This window comes from Electrona antarctica, assembly GCF_951216825.1.
Source record: "Electrona antarctica genome assembly, chromosome: 6".
In the NCBI taxonomy this organism is placed as follows: Eukaryota; Metazoa; Chordata; class Actinopteri; order Myctophiformes; family Myctophidae; genus Electrona; species Electrona antarctica.
Window position 1 is genome coordinate 2744957 of NC_136811.1, and position 23579 is coordinate 2768535.

The 23579-nt window shown below is 42.9% G+C and overlaps 1 protein-coding gene across 2 annotated transcripts in view; it reads left to right on the forward strand.

Annotated features, from left to right (window-relative positions):
- Positions 1 to 675: 675 nt before the first annotated feature.
- Positions 676 to 23579, forward strand: part of LOC306925449 (peroxisomal carnitine O-octanoyltransferase-like) — a 46432-nt gene continuing 23528 nt past the window's right edge. Inside the window, exons 1-13 of one of the 2 annotated variants that reach the window (XM_079504274.1) lie at positions 676 to 800; positions 2593 to 2666; positions 3947 to 4069; positions 4885 to 5009; positions 7418 to 7599; positions 8254 to 8378; positions 8639 to 8747; positions 10155 to 10248; positions 15520 to 15645; positions 16166 to 16267; positions 17123 to 17206; positions 18897 to 19004; positions 21502 to 21632. In XM_079504274.1, coding sequence (XP_079360400.1) covers positions 3955 to 4069; positions 4885 to 5009; positions 7418 to 7599; positions 8254 to 8378; positions 8639 to 8747; positions 10155 to 10248; positions 15520 to 15645; positions 16166 to 16267; positions 17123 to 17206; positions 18897 to 19004; positions 21502 to 21632 — 1301 coding nt within the window. In that variant the 5' untranslated portion in view covers positions 676 to 800; positions 2593 to 2666; positions 3947 to 3954. The remainder of the gene's footprint in view (positions 801 to 2592; positions 2667 to 3946; positions 4070 to 4884; positions 5010 to 7417; positions 7600 to 8253; positions 8379 to 8638; positions 8748 to 10154; positions 10249 to 15519; positions 15646 to 16165; positions 16268 to 17122; positions 17207 to 18896; positions 19005 to 21501; positions 21633 to 23579) is intronic. The other variant, XM_079504273.1, reaches the window with a different exon arrangement.

Below are 23579 nucleotides of genomic sequence, written 5' to 3' on the forward strand. Positions count from 1 at the left end.
AAAAAAGTAAGTAAAAGTACCCCCTTCTGTTAATACAATTGTCAAAACAATCAATCAATCAATCAATCAATCATTCAATCAATCAATCAATCAATCAATCTAATCCACGATGCACACATTTTGGAAAGCTGTCTGACTTTTTCTCTTTACTGGCCGGCCAAATGTTGTTATTTTGGTAATTGATTAAGCTGGACACAATAGTTATAGACAGCGTATGGAAGAGCTTGAAGAGCTAAATCTATTTACACAATTTGATTCGATCTAAATACTAAATGGCATGTCTCTTTGTTTGTATAAGGATTGATGTTTCTGCCAATAAAGACACAAAAAAAGGAAAAAAATAGGCTAGCTGGGTTGTTTATGACGACAACCAATCACAGCGTGCAACCGTCTCCCCGGGTCATGGGACCGTCTCCCCGGGCCATGGGATGGTGTGTATTGTGTTCCGCAGAGAGCTAGAAGGATCCGACCAATAGGGGATCCAATTCGCTCTGCACTGCGAAGATCCGGTTTGTGCCGGATATGGTGTGCTGCAATGCTTGTGTGCGTGGTTGGGGGGAAGAAAATTACCGGATACAGTACAGACTTCGACCGGATGCGAGCACACTGCAGTGAAATGGAAACCATGTCTTTTATTTCTTTCTACCGGGACCGGGGGAGACGAAACTAGGGCAAAGGTAAAACAATTCTACTGTTAGGTTATGTTAATAACAACACACAGAGAGGCTGGCGCTGCCACTGCAGGGATACATAAATAAATAACCCTCTCTACACTAGTGTGTGTCCAACTGTCCACAAAGGTGAGCTCAATACGTTACTTTATTATTTATTACAATGAGGGGGGAAAATGTGTCTTAAAAAAAAACTGTTTAAATCTATATCCCTGCAGAATTATATACGGGACCCTTCCCTGCAGCCCCGCCGGCACAAGCTGCGGGATATCAGGCTATATACATGCGTTTATTCTGTCTAATATATTCTAATAATGTCTGTGTAATGTTTAAATAAATTGTAGATTCTATTTATTTGCTATTATTAGGGTTGTTGTGGAATGGCATCATTCAGATCGCATAAAAAAGTGATCTAAAAAAGTTAAAGCCTAATGCTTTAATATTGGCGGTGGTTTTCTCGTCTACTTGTTGCGATTTTGATTTGCATTGCAAGAAAAAAAAACGGGGTCGTTTGAGGCGCTGCTTAATATGTGTGTACGTCGTACGAGGGTGTCGCGTGCGTGCCAAAACCTTAAAGAGCAGATCTACAAGCTGACAACGCGTCGCCCTGCGACGCGTTGTCAGCTTGTAGATCTGCTCTTTAGGTTTTGTCAAGTGACACACACACTTATGTATAAATCTACACAGAATTACAGATTACTGCAGCATGGAATGTGCACAAACTACAGGGAATTAACCAAAACATTCTATAGGCTACTATAGGCAGGCGTTTCAGTCATAATGGTTTTAATAATAATAATAATAATAATAATAATAGTAATAATATAATACAGCTTGATTTTATATAGTGCCTTTTGTGAACCCCAATGATGCTTTACTACATTAAAAAACAACCAACAAACAAACACCAAACCGAATTAGTTTCCATTATGCCTGAGAGAATAATATATGGTCGTGTTTGGTTTTATGTTATTACACAATACTTAATCTATCTACATATTACTTACTACTGATTAGATTCATGTGATGAAGTTCATTGGGTTATTTGAGTACAGTGTCTCGATCATGTAGGGCAATCAATATAGTGATACATCATACATACATTCAATATCCTGATATTTGGAGTTTGGATAATGTAATATAGGCTATACTACTGTGTTATGGCATTGTGTTATCTTGTCCTTGCTTAGTTCAAAGGCTGCACCATAGTTATGTAACTTTACCATTATAGCTGTTTCCATTAGCCTATTTACCTTTGGTAATGACAGCATTTATAGGCATTGCTGATGTTTATTTATGAAACATCTCATAAAATAAATATTGTTAAATTAGTCATCCCCACAAAGCCACAATATCATCGCAATATTGATATTTAGGCGCCCAACTCTATCTATCCTCACGACTACAATTTGCAATGTAGACATTTAGCAGATTCTCTTTATCCAGTGACTTACATTAAGCAAGGCGAACACGTATACAGTAGACCAGCGGTTCCCAAATCATATTGGCTGTTTCTGCCTGTTTTTCAATAGCTAAATTATAACATAATGTTTAAAACACCAAAAGGGGTTCCCGCCCAGAATGGGTTAACCTGAATATGGCATACCGGTATACAGTATATCGTTGCTGTCGGAAGGAAACCTCCTAACTCCATTTTTGAGGTTTTTGATTTTTTTTTGGCATAAATCAGTGCTATTGAACACCCTTTACGTCTGTGTGTTGTTTCATAAATCAGTGCTATTGAACACCCTTTACGTCTGTGTTGTTGTTTCGAAAATATTGAACCAATGGAAAGTAGTGAAAAGTTCTTTGGACAAAACCTCTTAACTCCATTGGATCCTCAAAATGTCCGCTAAAGGAACTAACTAACCGCTCAAGTTATGATATGATTTTTAAAAATATTTTTGTTTTGTTTTGACAGGCAGGCAAAGTGAGTGACAAATAAACCCTCTTCTGTCTTTTGCCAGCATTCTTGTGAGAGCAACAAAGGGTTGTGTAAGTTGTCTGTTTATGTTTATGTTGTTCTGTAAAAGTGGTGGTATTAGGGCTTGTTTGTTTGTGTGTGCCTCGACGGAGCGGGCTGTAGAGTTTCTGCTATCTGTGCAGTGTGTGCTGGTTGTGGTGGAATTTTTATCCACTGTACAGCCCTGTACAGATCGCTGCAATGTGAAAGCATTGAATACAGTTGAATGAAGTGTACTCGGATACGGATCGCTGCAATGTGAAAGCATTGAATACAGTTGAATGAAGTGTACTCGGATGCGGAAGAATCAAGGCCAATGTGAATCATGGCCAGCGGGCACCAGGAAATCGTATTCGGGAACAGTTTGAATCAATCAGACTCAGTGTGAATCTGCCCTAAATGACCAGTGCAGGTGACGTAGAATCTAGGTCACCTGCACTGGTCATTTAGGGCAGATTAGATTAGACTCATCATCATCTAGGTCCTAGATGATGATCGAGTCAATGTTCTAAATTCTTCTAATGTCTAATTCACTGGAAGTTGGAGGTGAAGACATTCCACAGAAAAGGGGAGTTCAAATCTCATGAAGTAAAAAGGGAAGTGTACAGTTTGCCTGGTTGAGTCACCATTATTAGTAAATATATATTGCATGTGTGTGCTCGACGCTCATGCAATATATATCAGTATCAGTTAATTTAACATGAGTTTAATATGGAAGGTTGGATAAGGAACAGAACGGAATGAAGTTAACCGTGAGATAAGAATACATCTTCTGTGGTTCTCTACCTTTTTGAACTCTGGACCACCAGTATTTTTCATCAGTCAATTAATGACTGATAAGGGCTTGATGGGGGGGGGGGGGTCGGCGGCCAATTACATATACTTTTTGGGGTCCGTGACATGAAATATTGATCACCACTGATACAGAAACATAGGTAGGCTATTTCAGAAAACTGTCAGGATTTAGAAGACATCTTGTAAATGTCAACGTGTCGTGAGGCCTAAATGTGTTATGGGTTTAGCTTGGAATGACTGATTTGTCCTCCTTGCAGTGGAAGACATGGCGAACCAGGTGTCAGAGGTTTAGCATGAAATTACTGATTTGTCCTCCTTGCAGTGGAAGACATGGCGAACCAGGTGTCAGAGGTTTAGCATGAAATTACTGATTTGTCCTCCTTGCAGTGGAAGACATGGCGAACCAGGTGTCAGAGGTTTAGCATGAAATGACTGATTTGTCCTCCTTGCAGTGGAAGACATGGCGAACCAGGTGTCAGAGGTTTAGCATGAAATTACTGATTTGTCCTCCTTGCAGTGGAAGACATGGCGAACCAGGTGTCAGAGGTGCGTCCAGAGAGGACATTCCACTACCAGGACAGCCTGCCGTCCCTCCCTGTCCCCCCGCTGGACGTCACTCTGTCCAAATACCTGGACGCAGGTACGGGAAAGGAACTATGCTTGCTCCTCTTAACCACTTAAACATCACTGTACTTACAGTAGTTGACCGGCCGGAGTCCCCCACGCAACGATGCAAATGTAATGATTTACGTATCTACATTCATTTGCATTTAATGCAAATACACCAATTCATGTTATTAGCTGTGGCTACGTTGCTTACTAGCCTGCCATGTTTTTTAATCTGCTGTTGGTTTTTAAAACTAATTACAAAATCAGCCTATAGGGCACGAGTCTGGGACCCCTAGAGGTTTTAATCCATTCTGGGCGAGAACTCCTTTTGGTGTTTTAAGCATTATGTTATACTTTAGCTATTGAAAAATAGCTAAAGCGCCGAGTGCCGCGCTACGAGCTTGTAGGTCTGCCATTTTTGAAAAACTGTGAAAATGTGGCGCACATCTTTGAAAATATATTCTTTCAGAGCGAATGTTTTTTACTCAAATCGTTGCTTCCGGGGGCGTCCCTGGAACTACATATTTTCAGATGGGGTTCGGCGGCCAATTACATATTATCTTGGGGGTCCTTGACATCAAATAGTTTGAGAACGACTGACATAGAAACATAGGGTTTTTCAGAAAACTGTCAGGATTCAGAAGACATTTTTTTTAATTTCGACGTCAGGTCTAAATGGGTTAAGGTGGTCCCAGAAGTTGTTTGTACTGCACTGCAGTGCAAACAAAAACAGCCTCAGATGTACAGTACCTCAGTCTCCAGTAAAGCTTCAGTCTCCGGTGGTTGTTAACTTGTTTTATGGTGACTTTTGCGGTTAACCTTTGTCCACCGTGTTTTGGCCTCCAGTCCGTCCCTTTGCCTCGGAGGAGGAGTACCAGGCGACAGAGGCCGCGGTGAGGCGCTTCAAAGAGGGTGTGGGTGCACGCCTGCACCACGCACTGCTGCAGAGGGCCCGGACCAAGAGGAACTGGGTAGGGAATTTATATGATAGCACTTCAATGTTTAAAACTGTGAATATGGGCCTGGGCCGTGGCTCAGCGGTCCAGGCACCTTGGCCGGTAGTCTGAGTCTGGCAGTGTGCCGCGGGTTCGACTCCCGATCCCGACGGCCTTTACTGCATGTCACTCCTCCATCTCTCTCCCCATTTCCTGTCAGCCTACTGTCTGTCCCTCTATAAAAAAATATAACATAAAGGCGAAAAAACATAAAAAAAAACTGTGAATATGAAAACATTTATTATACTTTACAAAATAAAACCTTTTGGGGCGCCCGCTGGCCAAGCGGTCCAGGCACATGCCACATATAGGCTTTGGCCTGACGCGCGTTGCGTGTTCGAGTCCCGTTCATGACGACCTTTGCTGCATGTTTCTCCCCTTCTCTCTCTCCCTCTTTCCTGTCAGTCTTCACTTGATACTATCAATAAAGGCAGAAAAGCATAAAACAAATCTTAAAAAAAAGGGGGAAAAAAAGAAAAACCCTGCTACAGGCCTTGCTATAAGGCCTTACGGGTCCATTTGGTTTAATGTTATGCTCTCAAGAGTTAAATTATTGTTAAACATCTTGCATTACTCAATTTACAAGAATGTAGAAGAGTTGTTATTTTGATCAACGTTTGCCTGTTATCTCTCCTACTACGGTACCACATCAGTAATGACAACATATTCTTTCGTTTTGGGTCTGAGAGGCTAAATCTCATCAAATGGTGGTCCGTGGCTCAAATGCTGAATAAATAATGGACCCTTGTTGAAAACCAATATAGTCTGTAATAGGGCATTAAGCAACTAGTCGACTAGTTGCTTAATGCTCGACTAGTCGACTAGTTTACTAGTCGACTAGTTTACTAGTCGACTAGTAAATCCACTAGTCGACCTTGTTGGTACTAGTTGACTAGTTGATAAGAAAAAAGTTTTTTTTTCTTTCTCCCCGATTTTGTAGGCCTCAAGATCAGGTAGATTATAGTTATAGTCACCAATGTACACAGTTTTTAAATGTACACATATTTATTTCCAAAAAAAAACCTAAAAAAACATAATAGATAATAGGTATAGTTAAACAACTAGTCGACTTGTAAAAATGACTAGAAGTGAATGCCCTCTGTAACTCTACGGTAAGCGAAGAACATAGAACCCGGGGGGAACATCTGGATGACCCCAAAAAACTAGTCTGCGTGTTGCACGGTAGCAAGGGTTTGCTTGTGTCCTTGTATGCATGGTATTCACTTACAGTTGGAGGCCATCGATATTGTCCTTTTCTTTTTGCTGAGGTTTGCGTGATCTGCGCAAAAGGACAGTTAACCCATTTTGGGCTAACCCCTTTTGGTGTTTTAAACATTATGTTATAATTTAGCTATTGAAAAATAGCAGATCTACAAGCTCATAGCGCGCCACCGAGTGGCGCGCTACGAGCTTGTAGATCTGCTATTTTTGAAAAATCGTGAAAATGTAGAAGGATTTTTTCAGGATTTAGAAGGATTTTTAAAAGTTTTGAGGTCAGGCCTAAATGGGTCAAATGATAAGGGACAATATCGGTGGCACCCAACTGTAGTAACATGAGCGTGCTGATACACGATACGATACAGCGTCTGGACTATACATTACAATGTAACTCTGTATCACGTCACATATGGTTAAATGATTTATGCCTTGTGCTGTTGAGAATCAAGAATCAACAAAGTATATTCATTACATTAACCACTTGAACCCCAGCATCACTATTCGACTGTGGCGACTGTGGCTCAGGAGGTAGAGCAGGTCGTCCAATGATCCATGGGTCGGCGGTTCGAATCCCGGCTCCTCCTGTCTACATGTCGAAGTGTCCTTGGGCAAGACACTGAACCCCATATTGCTCCCGATGTGCTGGTTGATACCTTGCATGGCTTCCGCCGCAATCGGTGTATGAATGTGTGTGTGAAGGGGTGAATGTAATGCACAATCTATGTAAAGCGCCTTGGATAAAGGCGCTATATAAATGCACCATTTACCATTTATTCTGTGGGGAACGTTCTCCAAAGAGAATGTCCCCACTACCACCCTTAGATCTCCATATACTGTATAGAGCTGACCAGTTATGACATTCCATATGTTGATCTGGCCTCATCAAACCCTGTACACTCAAGACATGCTCCTTGTATGTCCAGTACAGAATTCATTCCATCTTGATCTGACTCCCCCCCCCCCCATGCCAAAGCGCCAGCGCTCGCCCAGCAGTCTGCCGTCAACGAGGCGGATGCGTGCACGTGACCTCTCGCCCTTTAGGGAGGCGAGGTCGCTTCTTGCCCCCAGGCTTCTTACTAGTCTATTTTGTTTTGAGTTGCTTCGTGAATTGGGTTGCACTCTCCCACAGTAATAAGGAAAAAGTAAGTGTGTCTGGTTGTCCTCAGCTGGAGGAGTGGTGGCTGGACAAGGCCTATCTGGAGGTGCGCGCTCCCTCTCAGCTCAGCGTCAACTTCGGGGGTCCCGCTCCGTACCTGGAGCACTGCTGGCCCCCCATGGAGGGCAGCCAGCTGCACCGCACTAGCGTGGGGACATGGCACACGCTGCAATACTGGGACCTGATACGCACGTAAGGCACGCACGCACATACACACTGCAGTACTGGGACCTGATACGCACGTAAGGCACGCACGCACATACACACTGCAGTACTGGGACCTGATACGCACAAGCTGATCTACAAGCTTGTGAGCTTGTAGATCAGCTGTTATTCGGTGTTATTCGGTGTTATTCAGGCTTTCCACCTCGGAGGAAAGCCTGGTCTCTGTTCCAAAAGTGCCGTGTGAACCGGTCTGGAACGGATGATATCGCCATGTCATGTTGTAGTATTGTTTTGTAGTCGACAGGCAGGAACAATCAAACGGAACTTCCTCTTCCCTCTTCCCTCAATCCGGAATAACAATAAAAGCTCTGGTAGCCTGGAGCTTTTATTGAGAAAAATCAGTATTGAGGGAAAAGGATGTTCCGTTTGATTGTTCCTGCCTGTCGACTACAAAACAATACAACATGACGTAACGATATGCCCGAAATGAAATTCTGCCCAGGCTAACCCCACCCAAACCTAAACCTAACCTCTGAATCTTTAATCCTAACCCGTCAACAACCCGAATATTGTTTTTCTAATTGAACTCAAACCACAAATTTACAAACCTGTGTGTGTGTGTGTGTGTGTGTGTTTGTGTGTGTCTGTGTGACTGTGTGCGTGCCTGCGTGCGCGCACCAGGGAGAGAATGGCGCCCCAGAATGCCGGTAATGTGGCATTCGATATGGACCAATACCGAATGCTCTTCTGCACCTGCAAAGTACCTGGACTCACCAAGGACACACTGCTCACCTACTTCAAGACTGGTAACACACACACACACACACACACACACACACACACACACACACACACACACACACACACACACACACACACACACACACACACACACACACACACACACACACACACACACACACACACACACACACACACACACACACAGTAACACACACGTAGTTAGTTTTACAATTAAACACTCTCACTGCAGTAAAGTAATAAAATGTATTGCAGTCCAAAGGGTCCATTTAATCCCAGTTATTTATTGTTTGTTGTCTTCCAGAGAGTGAAGGCCCCTGTCCCTCCCACGTGGTGGTCATGTGTCGAGCACGTATCTTCACCTTCGACGCACTCTGCGACGGACAGATCCTCACCCCGCCCGAACTGCTCAGGTTTGTAGGAGCGTGGAGTATAGAAACATGGAATTTGGCACAGACAGTAGTAGCAGTGCACAATTTTAATGTACAGTATAGCCTCATTGTCATACGGTTTGTTTATTTTAAAGGAGCATTCAGTGATTTGGGTGATTTGGAAAACCCCCCGGTCCGCCCCGGTAACAAGATGTGCACATGCACGCACTACAGTGGGGGGGGGGGGGACACGCGACAGGTCAACAGCACACACGCCAAGGCCCGCCCCCGCTCGATCATGATTGGCGGAAGGCCAATCCTGTTTGAATGAAGGCTGGGCCACCTAGCCAAAAACGAAACCTACGTTTTTTTGATCCCAGGGGTTAACTGGGGACAGGGAGGAACTCCTTACGGCCGGGCTACACCAGGCTTTTCGCGCACAAAACACGCGCGTTTACCCTAAACGCGTGAATTTAGGTCCAGTCCTATTTTTTTAAACGCATGCGCGGGCCGCGCGTTTAGGGTAAATGCGCGAGAAAAGCCTGGTGTAGCTTGGCCGTTATATGGTCAGCACACTCTATAGTAGGGAGGATTATCACAACAAAACAAAAAAAGAAGTGATATTTGAATTAAGTGAAATCACTGAATATACCTTTTAAAGGTCAAAACTAAAGAATGCAAATAAACACATAATAATTTAACCACTTAAACCCCAGCCAGCAGCCGCATTCTGGGGCGAATTAGCCCCAGAATAGCCGGTCTACAAGGTCTTGTATATCGTCTACTTTTGGCGAAGAGATTTATGGCCCTATCTTGGGTGCGCCATACCCCTTATCCCTAAACCTCTTTGCCATATTTTACTATCTTGAATTTTTTTTTAAATAGTTCAACTAGCCGATATACATTGACACGTTGTGAGCTTGTAGACTGGCTATTTGAACTATTTCAAAAAAGTTTAACAACAAACAAAAGTAAAACAAAGGCAAAGAAGTTTAGCGATAAGGCGGCGCGGCACGTGAGATATGGCCCATGGTGTAGAGAGTTGCGTCTATAGAGAGGGCTTTAAAACTACCATGACTGAAGTCAAATGTGACAGAAGTAGCATGTGCTTAAATTCATATTTAGAGAATGTTTCAGATGGCAAACATTTCTGAGATGGTGGAATGATGATGGATGATGATGGTCATGGAAGGGGAACCTTCTGAAAGCTTCATGGGCAAAGATAATCATGTTCAAAATCTCAAAAAAAATAGGTCAAAATGACCTCTCAGACATGCTAGTTTTTTGTGGTTCACTAACGATAAACGTGTGAGGGTTCCTTTTCTCTTCATTTGAAAACGTGTCGCCCTCTCTTGCTTTGTGTGCGTGTGTGTGTGTGTGTGTGTGTGTGCATATGCGTGTGTGTCTGTGTGTGTGTGTGTGCGCGTGCGCGTGTGCGTGCGTGCGCAGGCAGCTGAGCTACATCAAGGAGTGCTGTGACGGAGAGCCAGAGGGAGAAGGCATCGCTGCCCTCACCTCAGAGGAGAGAACGCGCTGGGCCAAGGTCAGGGGGCGGGGCTTAAGGGAGTACCCAATAAATGACTTTGTTTTCTATCACAACTACACATCCCACGAAGCCTTGCTTTCATGGAGTTTTTTTGCTTTGATTTTGTCGCATTCCCTGCTGAGCCAAATAAATTGATGACCAGCAGAGTGTCCACGGGATTCTCAATGGATACATCTGAACATATGTTTTGTGCCAGGGCCCCCCCCCCCCACCCCGGAAGAGAAGATTTGTGTGTGTGTTTTTTTAAATCACACCTGTGTGAAGTGAGGGGCGCTCTAATCATCCTACATCATCATCAAGAATGGTGGTCCCTTATAGAGGGTATGCACGTGACATCATCATCATACCCGGAAGTTATGCCGGAACACCTACTGAGTGGCAAAAAAAACCTACTTTCTGGCCTTGACAGCCCATACATCCAAACAGAAAAGTCCTATCTGATTGTATTAAACAATGTTAAACGACGTTAAACTCACTTTGCCACTCACTTTGCCACTCGATTTGCCATTGACTTCATGCATGCGCATACCCTCTATTGGCCAAGGGTGGCCACGGACATTACATTTGCCGATTAGCTCAGACACATAATCAGATTGGACTTTGAATGAGGCCCCCGTCCGTAACGACTGTGACCTCCCTGACCATGCACTGTAAGTAAGTAAGTAGCCTTGCCGAGCCATGAGGCCCATAGGGCAGGAGCCTATCTCCTGTTTCTGTAGCGTGAGGCAGCTTGATGTACAAGTACACCCCCTGGACATGGCGCTAGTATGTCGCATGGACTTACCCCCAGTCCAACCCTTGATGCTGAGTGTCAAGCAGGGAGGCACTGGGTCCCATTTTTAGAGTCTTTGGTATGACCATGCACTGTGAGCCTGCTATAAGGGCACATGTTGTCAGTGTGTGTACATGATTGTGTAGCATAGGAAGCATGAGTTCAAGTCCGTTGCTCTCCCCATGTCCCCCATATATGGGGACTAGGTTGGCGGAGGGTGTGTAGAGCCCAGGATCACATTAGATAATTGACATAGGGGTGAAAAATGGGTTACAAAATCGTGGGATAAAAATACTTTTTACCACAATAAGGGCACATGTTGTCAGTGTGTGTACGTGATTGTTTAGCATACCGTATTTACGTTTTACCACATTTCACTACATAGACATCACATCTCTCTTTTGGGCCTTGAGCTAAAACAGTTTGGGAAACACTGCTGTACATTAGGAATTAGGGCTTTAAGCAACTAGTCGACTATTCAACTAGTCGACTAGTAAATCCACTAGTCGACATTGACTACTAGTTGATGAGAAACCCCCCCGATTTTGTAGGCCTCAAGATCAGCTAGATTATAGTTATAGCCACCAATAATGAACAGTTTTTAAATGTACAAATATTTTTTACATAATAGGTAGTTAAACAACTAGTCGACTAGTAAACTAGTCAACTAGTAAACGTTTTAGTTTTTTGGTCCCGATCCGATTCTGATCATTTCATTTTGAGTATCTGCCGATACAGATGTTTCCGGATCCAATATTTATTATAGAACACTTCTTACAGTATGCCATATCACAATAGTACAATATCCAAAATCACAGACAATATCCAGTCTAATATCATGATATGGATATAATATTGATACTAAGGATGTCCCGATCACGTTTATTTATGTATGTGCCCCCGATACGATCACGTGATCGGAAATCAGGGCTGGAACAACCCTACTGTACATTTTACTGTATGTTGCATCTCTACATTTTCGATGTATGGTCTCTATTGGTCTTCACTGTGGACAATGCTGCCCTACAGAGACAAAGTGCTGCAAGTACAGGTTTTTGGACACACATGACTTGTACACAGTGGTGGAAAGTAACTAAGTACTTTTACCTAAGTACAATTTTGAGGTATTTGTACTTTACTTGAGTATTTCCAATTTCCAATACTTTTACTTCTACTCCACTACATCTCAGAGACAACATTTGTACTTTTACTCCACTACATTTATTTGAAAACCTTAGTCACTAGTTACTTTGGTGATTTTAATTTTAATTAGAAAACATGCATTAACCACTTCAACCCTATACATTTCGGCCATTTGAAAATAGCCAATCTACAAGCTTACAATGCGTCGCGTTGCAACGCATTGTGAGCTTGTAGATCTGCTATTTTCAATAGATTTTTGTACACATTTTGAACTTGTGAAATGGGACATTTTACTTTTAGTACTTTAAGTACATTTTGATGCCGATACTTTTGTACTCAAGTACATTTTCAATTCCGTACTTTTACTTGTAACAAAGTAGTTCTAAATTGCAGTATTGGTACTTTTACTTAAGTAAAACAATTGAGTACTTTTTCCACCACTGCTTGTACAGTATGCGTCTCAAAGGTCAAATACGCCTTCATGTTTGTTTGGGGCCGGGGGGAGGTAAATAATTACCTCAATAACAGATGTACAATTAGTGCAATATCACTTGCATACTGATACTCCACTTGGCTGGTGTATTGAAACTATTCAGTATTAACACTTTGATTGCTACAAGATCTCGACAGGCCTATTTGGATGTTGCTACCGTTTAACATTGCACAAAGGCCTTGTTCGGGGGCCCACAGCAAAATGTTCTCTTATAGCGAGAATCACACGCATACATCAAAAGAAAGCTGAACTTGTCCACTTCAATTAAAAAAATACATTTTGATTTTACCATGTTCCATTCTGGAGATATTGACCTTTTTGCAACACCTGCATTTGCCTGGAAGTGGTTATCTTGAACAGCGAGCAGAGTTATGGATGGTTTAAAGTCAGAGACATTGACAGGCAGATATAAAATTGAACCCAATAAATATCCTATACATCCTATACACCGAATGAAAACCCTGAATGTGTACTTTTACGAGGAAAACAGTAAACATTGATCCCATCTACAGTTAGACAGTAATTGGTTATTGAATGCAGCTTGTGCCCACCAGATAACTTCAGAGAAGACATGGACGTGAACTCCTCAATATTCACAAAATAAGGCCTATAGCGACATATAAATACTATATACCGTATGAAACAGAAGACTCTCTGCTTTCATAAGAAAAAACTGTAGTAATAATAAAAATCACACCCATGTGAAGTGAGTGGTGCAACTCTGTCCCATATTCTGTTCTCTGCTTATTCAATACAGCTCGCTATATACGGACTGAGGCAGAAAGTCATGTAAACCTTTTATTTACAGTTTGGTCTGTAAACTTCTACTGTAATAATAAAAATCACACCCCTGTGAAGTGAGCGTTGCAACTGTTCTGTACTTATTCACTACAGCTCGCTATATACGGACTGAGACAGAAAGTCATGTAAACCTTTTATTTACAGTTTGGTCTGTAAACTTCTACTGTAATAATAAAAATCACACCCCTGTGAAGTGAGCGGTGCAACTGTTCTTTATAGTTGCGCGGTGCAACTGAATTACAGTTGCACTTACAGTTGCAATTACAGCGCATCCATTACACTGGCTTCTACACGTAAAGCCCTCCTGTTTTCAGGAGGGGAGGGTTTTTTTTTTTTTCTGATCACGTGAGCGGGACTAAGCAGCAATGATAGGGCGATGGTTCTTCATTGTCCGGGTGGGTAAAAAGATGAATGAAAGTATGCTATAAAAAAGTGATTGAAACGTATTGATACGTGATTCGCACCCGACGTTTGATTAATTGATAACGTATTGATACGCGATTCGCGTCGGCTGTGTTAAAGCCCTTTTGAGTGGTGCAACCACTCCCTTACGGAGCTATGTGTGTGGGTGGCTGGCTGGGTGCCTGGCTGGGTCTGAGCACGAAAACAGCATGGTTGCTTTTCACCAAATGTGTCAAAAACAGCATCGCGATCGATTTTAGCCACTTTATCCATTTGTCTGTTTATACTGTAGCCATTCAAAAATAGAAGATGTAGAAGCCGCGAGCTTGTGCACTAAAGTGACGTAGACCAGTGGTTCCCGAACCTTTTCATGTCAAGGACCCCCACAATGATACTCAGTAGCCTGCGGGACCCCCATTTAAAATCATATGCCAAGGACCCCCATAAGAGAAGATTTTTACGGCTCTAGGGCCCCCGGTTTGACCTGGATTAGGCTACGGCCCCCCTAATATAATACATATATGTGACCAGATTTGACTGAGAGCCTGCCATCGCGCAAATTCCAGCTTTTCACCAGAGGAGAAAAACCTTTTTTTTTTTTTTTTTCCCAAAATGAGTTTATAGCACATGCAGACTCTTCACATACTAGAGCATGTCTGAAATAAGTGTCAGGGCTGAAATCGACATATAAATATGAAATAAATGCTTAAACATGTAGCTAGAAAAAAAAAAAATCCAATGGCAGTCCCTCAGTCAAATTTAGTCACATATTGTAAAATGAATGTAGATTTTGGTTCCTAATTATCATTTAGCTGGGGACCTCCTGGAACTCTCTCAAGGACCCCTAGGGGTCCCCGGACCCCCACTTTTGGGGAACCATTGACGTAGACTTCTGGGAGTAAGTAAGTAAGTAGCCTTGCCGAGCCATGAGGCCCATAGGGCAGGAGCCTATCTCCTGTTTCTGTAGCGTGAGGCAGCTTGATGTACAAGTACACCCCCTGGACATGACGCTAGTATGTCGCAGGGACTTACCCCTAGTCCAACCCTTGATGCTGAGTGTCAAGCAGGGAGGCACTGGGTCCCATTTTTTTTTAGAGTCTTTGGTATGACCCGGCCGGGGATTGAACCCCGACCTCCCAGTCACAGGGCGGACACTCTAACCACAAGGCCACTGAGCCCATTTTCAGATGGGGAACCAAAGACATATTCATTTCGGTGGGTCTTTAACCCATTTAGGCCTGACGTCAACATTTAAAAAAATGTCTTCTAAATCCTGACAGTTTTCTGAAAAACCCATGTTTCCATGTCAGTGGTTCTCAAACATATTCATGTGAAGGACCCCAAATATAATGACATTGGCCGCCGACCCCCATCTGAAAATATGTTGTTCCAGGGACCCTCCCAGTAGCAAAGATTTGAGTTAAAAACTCGCTCTGTAACAATATATATTCAAAGATTTCAGGCACATTTTCACGATTTTTTCAAAAATAGCAGACCGACAAGTTCATAGTGCGGCACTCGGTGCCGCGCTATGAGCTTGTAGATCTGCTATTTTTCAATAGCTAAAGTACAACATAATTCTTAAAACACCAAAAGCGGTTCTTTAAAACATGAAACAAGTCTGAGAAACCACTCATTTATTCCATGTCCTCTGCAGGCCAGAGATTACCTGATCAGCATTGACCCGATCAATAAGAGCCATCTGGAGACCATTCAGAGCAGCCTGTTTGTCATCTCCCTGGACGAGTCCAAGCCGTCTGCCACGCCACAGGACTACACACAGGTACACCACGCATGCACGCACGCACGCATGCACAGGTACAGCACGCACGCACGCACACACACACTCACGACACTGCGTGAAAAGAGGAGTTAACGGGCAATTATGGGCACTGTATTTTGCCCGTAAACCTCAAGTTTAGCAGCATATACAGTTATATACGGTAATATACAGGTGTGATGGTACAATTTGGGAGTTTACCGGAGTTTGTTGGAAAGTTTAACGGGAGTTTCCTGTAATATACACATCTGTATTCCATGCTTTTTGCGCAGTGCGAGTCATGTACAATGCAAACTCACGCACGCACACTGTACGGCGTGTACGCATGCCCGCTCGCACACTGTATGTATAGTACGTACGTACGCACACACACACACCCCGCCCAACACGACTACACACGGGTACTGAAACACACGAGAGCTGTACTATGATGTCAATGCGGGCGGTTTGGTCCTCGACATGAGAACAGTTCTCTAAGAGAAGAGCTTTTGTGTGTCTTTGTTTCGCTGTGTATGCCGTGCAGATCACGCAGCTGGCCATGACGGGTGATCCTACCATCAGATGGGGAGACAAGTCCTACAACAGCCTGTGTTTCTCCAACGGTACATTTGGATCCAACTGCGATGTGAGTACATGATGTGTTCTTGTACTGTATGCGTGTATAATTCCTCCTACAGTTCCGTGACGTGTGTGCAGTGGTGTAGCTGTGTGCGTTTGAACTACTGGAGCGCTGCGCCATGTACGCATGTACAATGTACAATTTAATTTTGTACCTATTTTGGGCATGTTTTCAGACAAGAATAAGCAAAGATATCAGCTCTACAACCTCACACACACACACACTGTGAGCTTGTACATCGTGTGTGTGTGTGTGTGTGTGTGTGTGTGTGTGTGTGTGTGTGTGTGTGTGTGTGTGTGTGTGTGTGTGTGTGTGTGTGTGTGTGTGTGTGTGTGTGTGTGTGTGTGTGTGTGTGTGTGTGTGCGTGCGTGCGTGCGTGCGTGCGTGCGTGCGTGCGTGCGTGCGTGCGTGCGTGCGTGCGTGCGTGCGTGCGTGCGTGCGTGCGTGCGTGCGTGCGTGCGTGCGTGCGTGCGTGCGTGCGTGCGTGCGTGCGTGCGTGCGTGCGTGCGTGCGTGCGTGCGTGCGTGCGTGCGTGCGTGCGTGCGTGCGTGCGTGCACACGCTATTTGTGAAATTGAGCTTAAATGGTTAACTTTAGGTAAAACATATGCCATTGTTTAATGCTAAAAAGTTGCTCATCTTGAGGAGTCAAGCCAAAGTCATTCACACAACGGCGTCTCACGCTGTTATGTGGACGTAGCATTCTATAGTGTATGGTTACTATGGTTCTTGATGATTATTTCTATGTATTTGATGAATTACCATGTGTTGTTCTTGCTTAATGTAAGTTAAGAGTGTCTGCTAAATGCCTAAATTGTAAATGGTAATGAAATGTAGTGTGTAATGTAGTGTTGTGTTGCAGCATGCACCGTACGACGCCATGGTGCTGGTGTCTCTGTGCTACTATGTGGACCAGCAGCTGAAGGCAACAGATGGAATGTGGAAGGTGAGGAATTAAGGTCTATTAGCTTGTATTCACCATTATATTAGTGTTGTAGTCGAGTCCAGTGTCAAAGTCCAGATCAAGGGGCGAGGGGGGGGAGGGGGGCGGGGGGCATTTACACTTCTTATAAGTCATTATAATAAGCTTCATAATGTGTTATGATCATGATTTTAAATTATGAGTATTGCTCTAGTTATTATAACTATATTTATGTGTTTTAAGCATACTATTATATATTATTAGTATGTTTATAATGCTTCATAGATATGGACTGCATAGCAAGTGTTACCGTAATTGTTACGGTAACACTTGTATGAGTAGACATGAGCAAACAAATAAACAATATGTTTCTGTGTAGTGAGCACAGTTGAGCTGTAGCCCAAGTTACAGCACCCTCTGGTGGGAAAATACTGTACATACAACCAGACAGGTTAACAATAGTTTTGCATTTGCTTTGCAGCTCAAATACTATATGTACCCAGATAAGCTCGCAAACCTGGTTAAGGCACCTGGAAAATGTTGATATTATCCAGCATATGATATTATGCTGTTGGGTTCATATTTGTATCTACAATATATAGTTGCATACGTTCAGAAAAGGTTAAAACAAATCTGTCAGCTAGTGTACTTTCTCAGCTGCATTCCGGAGAGAATATACAATGTGTTAACAGTGAACAGGACACAGCAAATGACCAATTAGCTCTGTTGCTGTTACTGCAACACACATGAACCCTTTTTTGAATCCCTCAGCATTCTGAGAAAAAAGGTTAATATTTAGCAAGAAATAGCAGGTCTACAAGCTCACACACCACGTGTTACATTGTGACACGTGAGCTTGTAAGTCTGCTAATTTTGACCAAGTGACTTGTAGGTGTGTAGAGCAGTGGTTCCCAAACTGGAAGTCGGGGGACGCGACCTAGCTGTGTGTGTGTGTGTGTGTGTGTGTGTGTGTGTGTGTGTGTGTGTGTGTGTGTGCGCGCGTGTGCGTGTGCGTGCGCGTGCGTGGGGTGGCATCGTAATGTTTGATTTTACACTTGCTGAAAATAGCACGACGAAAATAACACGACGTTTTGTGAGCTTGTAGATCGGCTATTTTCAGCATACAACCAAGTGTAAGATGACTTATACTGAATCTCTTGTGCACTATAGTCACTTCCTAACATTTTGGTCTAGTTTTTATTTGCTGACGAAATTGTCAGTATATTTAGTCTCATAGTTTCTGTCATCGTAGCTTAGGTTTCATTTAGTTTCCATTTAGTTTTCGTCAGTGAAAAAAGGTAGTCGACGCATGTTCATATTTTTTGTCGACGAAATCAACACTGGTGCCTATCGGGTCGCAACTCGGACGGGGCTGCAGTCGGCTCGAGCGAACTTCGCTCGACGCCCCCTCTGTCGCGGTCTAAATCTGTAGGGACGAAAGTCCCGCACACCCACCCACCCGGGGAAAGTCCCGCCCACCCACCCGGGGAGGAAAAACTATAGTGCGCGTCGTGGAGCGGGTTAGTAGTAGTAATGGGGCGAGTCGGACCAACGCGCCGTCGAAATAACGACGCTGACCCTGCTAAAGGTTCCACCCACTCCTATTTTCACAACAAAAAAAAACGTGTGTGTGTGTCCGTGTGTGTTCGTGTGTATGTGTGCGTGCGTGTGCCCGTGTGTGTGTGTGTGTGTATGTGCGTGCATGGACATGCAGGGCACAGACACAGTGAGGTCCATGGCGTTCCCAGAGGAGTTGGTGTTCACTGTGGACGACGCGGCGAGGAGAGACATCAGCCACGCCAAACAACACTACCTGGACACGGTGAGAGAGTCGCGCACGCACGCACGCACGCACGCACGCACACAGTAAGTGTAGAAATGAGAGTGCACCCCATGTGTGGTGCACTCTCTGAATTGCAAAGGGATAAATTAACACTCGTACCAGTACTATTTTCTTGTATTTTCTTTGTATTACAATTTATTTTTTTAATTGGCCACGTTTAAATTGGTCAATTGCGTCACGACTCAAGACACGTGGTGAGCTTGTTGTAGATCAGCCATTTTTGCTGTTGTTAACCCCCTTATGGCTATTGACGTAATTGACCGTAGTTAACCCCCTTATGGCTATTGACGTAATTGACCGTAGTTAACCCCCTTATGGCTATTGACGTAATTGACCGTAGTTAACCCCCTTATGGCTATTGACGTAATTGACCGTAGTTAACCCCCTTATGGCTATTGACGTGATTGACGTAATGAATCAATAAATCCCTTATGGCCACTGACGTAATTGACGTAATCGTTTAATTCCTTGTAATTGGGAGCTTAATCCATTGAGACCTGGAACACATCCATGTCACGTTAGCGTTTAACCACATTAACCATTAACCCATTTTGGGCGGGAACCCCTTTTGGTGTTTTAAACATTATGTTATAATTTAGCTATTGAAAAATAGCAGATCTACAAGCTCATAGCGCGCCACCGAGTGGCGCGCTATGAACTTGTAGGTCTGCTATTTTTGAAAAATCGTTAAAATGTGCCTCAAATCTTTCCGAAAATTGTCATGATTTAGAAAACTTTTTTTTTTTTAATTTCGACGTCAGGCCTGAATGGGTTAATGTAACAAAATGTAGCAACTTTTAGCTTGTTTGGCTAACGGCCGATGTAATCTACCTAAAACTAAAATCGGCATAATGGTGACGTTGCCGCCACCATCAGGACTGGGTATAATACTATAGGATTGCCGTGTGAGACTGAGATGTAGTGTGTATATCACGGATTTTTCTATTGGCATTAAAATGACGAATTAAACATATGAATAGTGCAGGTAGAAGGCACAATCCACTGTTAATTAGGCTGCCCATAAGACAGTTAAAGAATGTTGAAAATGTTCTCGTATAATGACAAGCCCAAAATATGGATGCCAGGTTGAAATGCACGTAGTCATCTGCAGGTCATGGAGTACACTGACGTGATGTCACTGATCACCAAATAACCTCACGTTCTAGACCTCCAGTTCTATAAGCTATACAGAAGGAGGAGAATCTATTATATTATTTCCACACAACTCTAACCCTAGAACACTAAACATATTTTTTGTTACAACATCACTAAACACTGTTATAAAAATATTTCTCATCAAAATATATTGAAGTACAGCAATACATGGCAACTTGAGGTACTCTTCTTTAATATTTCATCATGACTTATTTTTTTTTAATACATTTTTATTTCATTTTTAAGAAGAAAGGGACAGGTACAGGCATACAGAAAATGCAAATAAAACATAATTCAGATTCTTTGCCAACTACAGTAATTCTACCCCCAACCACCATTGACAAAAAAAAGGGAAACATAATAGTAATAATAAATATAGCTGCAAGCAGCGATAAGGCGGGACCAAGAAAGAAGACAATACGGAATAAGAACAATATGCACAAATAAGACTGACAAGTTGTCAGTGTCCGGATTTGAACACACAACCTTGTGGTCTGAAGGCAAGAGCTCTACTGACTGAGCTATCTGGACACAGTCAGTTGTATTTGTAAACAGAACATGACCCTCTACTATTGCATTTTCAATTCAGTGCTATAGCGCCACCCTTTGGCCAATTGGAGTAAGACTGCTTTCAGTACTATTTGGCATGACCCTCTACCATACTGTAAAATATCATAAGCATATGACGCTGCATGTATGTATTAGAGGCAGAAGAAGAATTTTCACAAACCAGCAATTTTCATTGGCTCATAAAAACTTCATTTTTTCACTTAAACGAAATGTACTACGATTATCAAAGATCCTGGGAGGTGATACATTTTAAATGTTTTTCATATAATTCAAAATGGCGGGTGATCTAAAGGTCAGAGGTCAAAAGTCAGAGCACGAAAGTTGTTCGGCATGAGGAGACACATATGTGTATCAAAGTGTCATTGCCAACGGTCAAACGGTTCATGAGCTATGCACGTTCAAAGTTAGCATTTTCAATGCTATAGCGCCACCATTTGGCCAATTGTCATGGGCTTCGCATAGTCACCGTTTGGCATGGCCCTCTACCAGACTACCGCGTTTCGCAAAAAACGTGCATATTATTTTTAAAATAGGCTATTTGACTGAGGCCGATTCTAAAAACGCCTTCTACATCCTGACCTAAGTTTTCTTATTTATACAATTTACAAATATTTATGTAACCGCATCCCAAAAAATATATATATTTTATATAATATATACTGTACATAATGTACAGAACCCCAAAAGGGCCTCCCTAGTGTCAACATTAACGCTGCTTGTGGTGGTGGTGGTGGTGGTGGTGGTGGTACAGACCCAGGACCTCCAGGTGGTGTGCCGTGCCTTCACCTCGTTTGGAAAAGCTGACATCAAACGGAGGAAGCTCCACCCGGACACCTTCATCCAGCTGGCCATGCAGTTGACCTACTACACAATCCACGGAAGGTACCGGACACCACCTGCTTGTTTTTGAGGGCCGCTATAGCCCCCTCCTATAGAACGTCGCAGTCCCGCCTCCTACCCTGGACCAGGAAATGAAACCCAATGCATTTTTCCCATAGACATTTCTTAAAGTATTTATTTAAAGACGGTTACGCCGCGGACAAAGCCAACTCGAGTCGTGACAACTCATGACAACACAAACAATATTTTGGACCAAACAAATAATTACAAAGAAGAAAAACAACAAAAAAAGTGTTGGCTTTGTCCGCGGCGTAAACGTCTTTAAATAAATACTTTCTGAAATGTCTATGAGAAAAATGAACAGAGAATCATTTCCTGGTCCATGGTAGGAGGCGGGACTGCGACGCTCTATATCCAGCTATTATAGTCCGGCAGCCGAGGTGGACGGGTGGGGAAATTTGGTATGTAGTCTTTTTTTTTTTTTTTGTCTAAAATATTGTCCATATAATCCGTTCCAAGCATTAGTTTTGCACAAAAAACACTCCTTGGGCTAAAAAACGGCCATAGACGTCATGACAAGTGTGATGAGATCAGCACAAAATGTGATGAGGTCAGCACATTATTTTGTGCCAAGTGGCTATGGCTGTTTTTAGCCCAAGGAGTGTATTTTGTGCAAAACTAATGCTTGGAATGGATTCAGAATCATGAAAACCCACTAGTTTGACATGTTACATGCTACTTAAAGCATAAGGGAAGTTTGACATTTTTGACATTTTTGCCATAGGATGTTAATGGTAGGGTCACAAGAAACCCCTATAAAAAGAAATTGCCCAATACTGACAGCCGGTCAGCAAGTGGATTCATGAATGTATAGACAATATTTTAGGCCAATAAAAAAGACTCACAAATGTCTCACTTTAAACAAATGAAGCCTGTCGGCTGCCGGACTATAAGTGTAGATTTCCGTCTTACACAAACATTAAATTCTCTTTGACACTGAATGGAGAATCTACGTCATTATGTAGACGAGCAGATCGGCAAATTTTGTCCTACACAAATTCCCATTGACAATGATTGACCGTGTCAATGTCTGAATGGACACTAGGAAAAGGGAGACCCCCCCCCCTCCACACACACACACCCCGCCGCTCGGACTCGGGGGTGGAGTTTCGCGTAGGGATGCACCGTTATATCGGTATCGGCCGATATTTGCCGTTATCGATCTATATCGGTATCGGCAAATAAAGCTGTAGTTTCTGAACTATTTCTTGTATAGAAGATGTATTTGTTTCCCTGGCACAAAAGGGGGAAATGGCACACACCAAAAGCTAAATAAACAAGTATCAGTATCGGCTATTGGCTAAATTGATATTCTAAACGGGGTCATCCCTATGTTCCCCAGGTTCTATGTTCCCCAGGTTCTATGTTCCCCACTCCACTCGCCCCCCAAAAAAGGTTCTATGTTCCCCGCTCAACCAAAAACAGGTTCTATGTTCCCCACTATGGCTCTGCACTCAACCAAAAAAGGTTCTATGTTCCCCACTCAACCATAGGAGGTGGCTGTGGACAGTTTAGATGTCCGCCTACCAGTGACATCATCATCAACAGGGCTTTCTATACATGGAAAGGTAACATGTCATTATGGAAGGCATTGTTCTCACACTAATATATATATATATTTTAAACAACTGAAAATAATAGAACATTAATTAATGTCTTTGACACAAAAGTGTTGGATTTAAAAGGACGTACATTCACATCTTCGCCAGTCAATGTGTTAATACATCATGGTTCCATCTCTCTCTCTCTCTCTCTTACCTAAGGGGTCCTTTCCCGGAAACGCTGAATTGTTAGTCCGCCTTAAACCAGTTACACCTACAAAATGTAGTACTATATCCGACACACACACACACACACACACACACACACACACACACACACACACACACACACACACACACAATAAAAGGGTAAATAATACCTTTCGAC